Source organism: Microtus ochrogaster, linkage group LG4 (genome assembly GCF_000317375.1).
Source record: "Microtus ochrogaster isolate Prairie Vole_2 linkage group LG4, MicOch1.0, whole genome shotgun sequence".
Taxonomy (NCBI): domain Eukaryota; kingdom Metazoa; phylum Chordata; class Mammalia; order Rodentia; family Cricetidae; genus Microtus; species Microtus ochrogaster.
The window spans coordinates 52189825-52196586 of record NC_022030.1 but is presented as its reverse complement, the minus strand read 5'-3'; the positions used below and the strand labels follow the sequence as shown (position 1 = coordinate 52196586).

The 6762-nt window shown below is 46.4% G+C and overlaps 1 protein-coding gene across 1 annotated transcript in view; it reads left to right on the top strand.

Annotated features, from left to right (window-relative positions):
- Kcne4 (potassium voltage-gated channel subfamily E regulatory subunit 4) overlaps positions 1-2216 on the top strand; it is a 2789-nt gene extending 573 nt beyond the window's left edge. Inside the window, exon 2 of the mRNA XM_026786378.1 lies at positions 391-2216. Within this exon, the coding sequence (XP_026642179.1) occupies positions 417-929 (513 nt within the window). The 5' untranslated portion in view covers positions 391-416 and the 3' untranslated portion in view covers positions 930-2216. The remainder of the gene's footprint in view (positions 1-390) is intronic.
- Positions 2217-6762: the final 4546 nt, after the last annotated feature.

Below are 6762 nucleotides of genomic sequence, written 5' to 3'. Positions count from 1 at the left end.
ATCTATCTATCTATCTATCTATCTATCTATCTATCTATCATCTGTCTATCATCTATCTATCTATCTATCTATCTATCTATCTATCTATCTATCTATCTATCTATCATCTATGTATCTATCTATCCATCATCTATCTATCTATTAACTATCTTTCTATCTGGTGAAAGTTTTTCTCTCTTATTCCATTTCCTCCCTTGTTTTCTTACTTGTTCCAAGCCTTCAGCGCTCACCCCTGTTAACTGTTTGACAGGATGCCTTCCGTTCTGCTATTTCTTTCATTCCTATTCTTGATGACCTCTTCGATCTATTGCAACTTCACGAGCCATGTGCTTGCCTTCCGCCTGTCCTGTGAATCCACGAGGAAGGTCTAACTTGCAACTTTCTCCCCAGATCCCCACTGTGTGAGCGGCGTTTCAATGCTGAGGATGGAGTCTCTGAACAGCACACACCCCAGCACTGCAGCCTCCAGCAGTCCCCTCGAGTCCCGTGTGCCTAGTAACAGCAGTGGCAATGGCAATGAATACTTCTATATCCTGGTCGTTATGTCCTTCTATGGCATTTTCTTGATCGGAATCATGCTGGGCTACATGAAATCCAAGAGGCGGGAGAAGAAGTCCAGCCTCTTGCTGCTGTACAAAGACGAGGAAAGGCTGTGGGGGGAGGCTATGAAGCCGCTGCCCATGATGTCTGGCCTGAGGTCGACGCAGGTGCCCGTGATGCTGAATATGCTGCAAGAGAGCGTGGCGCCTGCGCTGTCCTGCACCCTCTGCTCAATGGAAGGGGACAGTGTGAGTTCTGAGTCCTCTTCTCCAGATGTGCACCTCACTATCCAGGAGGAAGGGGCTGATGATGACTTGGAGGAGACCTCTGAGACACCTCTCAATGAAAGCAGTGAAGGGTCTTCAGAAAACATCCATCAGAATTCCTAGCACCCCCCAGGACCCTGGAGATGGCTCCGTGAGCCACGCTTGACCGAGGAGAGATATTTACCAAGTGCCTGGTTTCACTTTTGCTCTGCAGCTGCCACTTTGAGCAAACTGTGGGCAAGCCCCCAAAAAGGGGGAGGGAGAGACAAGGCTCATCTGGAGTCCTCAAGGTTCCTGTGGTTTGGACCCACCACTGAAAAAGTCCCAGAGACACACAGCATGACCATTTACTCTGGGGTCTGGGTGTTGGGGGTCCCTGTTCAGCATCTGGCTGGATAATGTGTTGTTATTTTCACTGGATGCCCTGGGTAACTTCTGCAGCATCTGTCTGTGCCCAGGGCTGACAACTGCCCAGGGCAGGCTGAAGGACTACTTTTGATTTGTTAATTTGCCTAGAGCTTTGTTCTTCTAGATCTAATCGGCTGTAAGTATCTTTATTGTGTGCCTGTGGCACTTGGTCACAGAGAGTTACACATTTCTTTGGGAGGTCTTTTGGATTATGAAGGGGAATACTTGACGGGCAATTTGCGATATGGAGAAAGCTGGAGGTAGAAGCCAGCTTGTTTTCACAATGCAAGGAGAGAAAGCAATATGTACATATGTCCGCATTAGCGGAGGGTATAAGCTATGACCTATTTTGAGCTTTTGTCTCACCTGTGAGCTTGAACTCTGACTTGTGACTGTACAGCATTGCAGGTGAGCATGGCTTTCTTTGTCAGCGAGCTTCCTCAGAATCAAGCCCACATTCAGGATAGCTGTTCAGGGTGGCACTCCTGACCTTCACAGATTGGGTAATGGTAGGGTTACATGAGGTAAAAGCATTGATAGCTCTGCTATGGCTCTTTTCCCCAGCCGAGTTTTCCGAAGCCAGAGAGGACATGTGTGGACCTCACAATGTGGGGTTTTTGTCACGTAGCTGAGACCTAGAAGTACATACTCAGGAGAGATTGCACAGAGCTGAGGTCCAAACACTGTGTTTCCTGAACTGAGCTCTGACACTCATTTATTGTGTGGTCCTGGGCTTGTCATCATAAGGTTCATTGCCTTCATAAGGCTCCCGAGGCTGTGCAGCCCCAGGGGGCTGGGAGGACATCTTTAGACTTTGTACTGTGTGATAAATCCTCCAAGGCCTGGTGTGAGGAAGTTTGGACCAAGTATTTTCCCTTTGGCCGCTTAGTCTGGAGAAGGATGTGTTGACTTAAAGGCGCAGTTGGAGACTAGATAGTGTAACTGGGAATTTGGGGCTCATCAGCCACCATCCCTACTGTTGCTTTCCCAGGACGGGACCGAAGAGGCAGACAGCTCAGTTTCCTCTGCAGAGTTCTGTAGAAGGGAGGATGTTCAAGTTCCCAGCTGAGGGAAAGAGAAGGCTAAACGGAGCTTCACAGGGCCACTTGCCAGTGCTCCATGTCATCCTGTGGTCCAGAACTTGTAGAAGGTCTTTTGCCCACCGAAGACCTTCGAAAGGAAGCAGAAAAAACAAAACCCAAATGCCAAGCTTGACTCTAATGAAAAACCTTTTTAATTTTTATTTATCCTAGCTCTCCCTGGGTTGGAGACAAAGCAGTTACTACTGTCCCTGTGAGGGACTAACAATTTAGGAGCTGGTTTTTCAATCAGTTTTTGATACAGAGTTAGAGGTAATTTACATTGGAGGGGGGAAGGGGCCCTCTGTTCACATTAAGATTCAGAATGTGGATCAACTCCAAAGGGGGCTCTTTAAGTAGAAAGAAGCCAAGTTAAGTTTGGCCTCTTGCCTGGAATCACTTGAATTCTGAAACTTTACTGCGACAGACATGTGCGTTGTCACATTTTCCATTGCTTAAGCCTGGTTTGGTGCAAGTCTGTCTGCGCCTATTACAAAGTGATGTATATACTTCCTTCTCATACATTGAGCTGTAGACAGTTCTCTTTTGTATTTAATGGTTTGTAATTTTCACAAAACTTTTTAATTTAAATAAACACATTTTGTCCCCCGAGAAGTCGTATTTCTTTGATCCTTCAATCGACACATAAATTTCTAGTTTTTATGCTAATACAAGGCATCACTGGATTCTGCTCGCCTCCAGGGTCAGGCTCCCACAAAGCCATGTCTTTGGCCATCACACAGTGAGCATGTAGGGTCATTTTTATCATTTGGTCCACTTTGCATGGTTTGGAAAACGAGCCAAGGATGGTCTTACATCACCTTCTGCAAAGGCCTGGGAGCTTTTGGACTTGCATGTGAGTGGCTTGGCAAGTGCTGCTAAGATGTCTCTCCAAATTTGGTTGCAAGAAAACATTTGATTTGCACCCTGACTTGGCAAACGTCATCCACATGTGTGGCCCCAGCAGCCCGGGCTTAACGGGCAGGGTGTTGCCATATGAACAGACTTACGAACGCAATCAAACGCAAAGTCTGCAGCTGGAGTCTGTTTCAGACTCCTCCCCAGTGAGAATGGTTTCTAGGTCTCTCCCTCTTAGTCTTGTGGTGTCTCTGTCTCACAGGCTGAGCCATAGCCAGCCTGGGCAGCGTCTCCTTTCTTAGTTCATTTTCACAGCCAGAAGTGCTGAAGAAAAAGGACCAAAACCTATCACCCAATTTCAAACCAAGCAGTCAAGGGGAATAAAAAATCTTCTTAACTCTATGTGTGTCTGTTTCTCGTGAGTTTCGCCTGTCTTTTCTATTTCAAATAAATGTTCCCATAGGTTTGCAAATAATTGCCCAAGAAAGATTGATCTGGCAATGGAGCACGGGAGCCTGGATCCTTCTGGAATTATACAGCTATGGCCTCAATCCACCATCCAGTATCATTGAAAAGCAGCATGGAAAGAATATATTAAAGATAAGGAAAACCTTTACCTCGATTTCTATTCATCCTTGGTGAGGAAATAGTTAAGAAAACATTTTGTTGTGATGGGCGGAAGAAGAGGGAATTCTAAACTCTAATTGTCCTAAAAATATGCAGAGGACACTGTGTCATTTTAATGGAATATTTGTTTTCCTTAAAAGAAAAAAAAAGAACTTCTAAGCAGAACCTAAGGCCCAAGGGGTTTGGTCTGTGTGGATTTACTCATGCCTGTGAAAAACTGCGAAGGGAACTTGGCCCCGTGCACCTCAGATATTAGAAACATATTTCAAAAGCACGTGAATGGTGCAAGATGAGGTAAACAGGCCATCCTGCTGGCTCCATGCTGTTCTGATTACACCTTGGTATGTCAGAGTTACATTGAGATACTGCAAAGGAAGCGATTCGTTCAGGACAGAATCGTGGGATCAAAACTCCCAGGGAGGGCAGAAGTTGAGTCAAGGCTTGCGTGCTTTCAGCTCCGGATCCTGGTTGGAAAGCAGACTGTCTGGTGCTTTTGGGGGTTATGATTGGTGGGTTTGTGGGAAGACATGCTTGTTTATGGTTCACGTGGAGAAAGGTCATGTGTCGTCCTGTAAAACGCAGCTCTAACCTGAGATGTGGTAGGCAGAATATTGATCTTATAATGCATTTTGAACTCCACACTTACTTTTTAAGTTCCATACTCAAAAGTCAGGGCTCAGAACTGAAGAAAACTCTAGGGTACACTGTAAAGGCAGAGACTGGGGTTGGGGCAGACGTTCAGGCAGCTGCAGCAAGGCGGTGGGCAGCGCCTCAGGCTAGGGCTGGACTACAGGAGGACCATGTGTTGAGGAGGCTGGTAGACGCCCAGCTTTGTCGTTCCGCTTTCTAGTTTAACTCGGCTACTGCGCACTCTGGAGCTTCGGGGAAGCTCTCCATCCTCTCTGATTTCTCTCTTTCAACGTGACGATAACACGCTGGGCCTGCTCTTTGATGAGCTGGTCATGAAAGGAGTAGCGAATGGCTGGGGAACACCCAGCGCGTGTGAAACCAAAGCCAACGCAGCTTCCATCTTCCTTTAAAACTGTCCCGGGCATGCATCTGCAAATAGGGTCACGGAAACATCCTCTTCTGGGGATGCTTTTCTCAGGAGACTGCAATACTCAGAAGAAGGAGACAATTTGCCAAAGGAGAAGGGTCAGGAGAGAGAAAAACCAGTGTTAAATCCTGCCTTCCCCCCTCTCTCTCTCCTACACAGGAAGGAACAGTTTGGGTTGTGCATTGTTACCATGGAAACAAGCAGCCAAGGTCACTTGACTGAAGGAGCTTGTGGCCCATTGGTGCTGGATCATTCTAGTTGGTTTTTTGAAGTTGAAGCTCGGCCTTTGCCTCAGGAGACTGCCTGTTGCAGGTCATGGTCAAAGAAGAGGGGTAGGGATGGTGTTCCCCCTTTTCCTCCACTATCCAGGCCTTTTTTTTTCCCTGTAATTTATTTTTTTTATTTTTTTTTAAATTTATTTATTAAGGATTTCTACCTCCTCCCCGCCACCACCTCCCATTTCCCTCCCCCTCCCCCATCAAGTCCCCCTTCCTCATCAGCTCGAAGAGCAATCAGGGTTCCCTGACCTGTGGGAAGTCCAAGGACCGCCCACCTCCATCCAGGTTTAGTAAGGTGAGCATCCAAACTGCCTAGGCTCCCCCAAAGCAGTAGGATCAAAAATCCATTGCCTTTGTTCTTGAGTTCTCAGTAGCAGGCCTTTCTTCTTGCACTGTCTGTGCACTCCTTGCGGTCATGGGGCTGAGATCTTGCTCTCTCATCCCTGAGAATTTTCTTATTTTGCTGTGATATATGATCAAATGATTCTTCACATTAGCAACCACGCCCTTATTCCTCTTGAGTTTCAGCCACTGTTCAGTCTTTTCTAGCACTGTTCCTCCCCCCCTTCCTCCTCTCCCGTCCCCTCACTCCTCCTTCTCTGCCTGCTTCCCTCTTTTCCTCTCTTGCTCCTTGTCATCACCCAAAAGAAACAAAGGTGACCGTACCTACAGTGCATGGTATTGGAGCCCATGACGCCCCTTCAGCAAGTATGCTGCAGTGCACACACTCGGTCTAGTCAATAGAACTGCACTCTGAGCTTCTGTGCAGTTCCAGACACTATATCAGGTGCTGGGAAAATGCCACCCCCTGCCTGACCTCCAAGGGGGTCATAGTTCCTATATTGATGACTTCTAATGCAATCGACTTTGCTTTTGGTGAATTCATAAAACTTAAAGGGAATTTCTACATGGTATTAAAGATACATGGTTTGTATCTTTGAACAGTCTTGCCCACACTGGGATGGAGTTAAGTGAATGAAATGGATGTAGTGGTCAATTACCCTTTGCTCTGTGATGGGCACTTTCACCTTGATTATATCTGTCAGTCTTCCCAAGGACTGACTGTCAACTAGGTCTTTATTGTTTTCATTTTATCTATTTTATGTATGTTGGGAGTATATACGCAACAATGTGTGCATGTGTGTGTGTGTGTGTGTGCACATGTGAGTGTGCATAGGTCAGAGGACAACCTTTGAAGTTGTTCTCTCCTTCCATCCCATACCTGTACCAAGGATCAAATACAGGTTGGTAGGCTTTGGGGTAGATGCCTTTAACAACTGAGCCATCTCACATTAGAGGCTTGTGCTGGCTTGTCTTATGTTAAATTGGCACACCCTGGAGGTTCTTTTAGAAAGAGAACCTCAGTTGAGAAAGTTCCCTCACCAGATTGACCTATGGGCAAGCCTATGGTGCATTTTCATAATTGATAATGTGAAGAGGGCCCAGGTCACTGAAGGAGTGTCTCTTCTGGACTGATGAGCCTGCATGGTATAAGAAAGCAAGTTGAGCAAGCCACAGTGAATAACCTTGTAATCATTACCTTTCCATGGTCTCTGCATCAGTTCCTGCCTCCAGGTTCTGCCTTGAGTTTCTACCCTTACTTCTCTTGATGATGAACTACAAGCTATAAAGTAAAATAACCCCCTTTA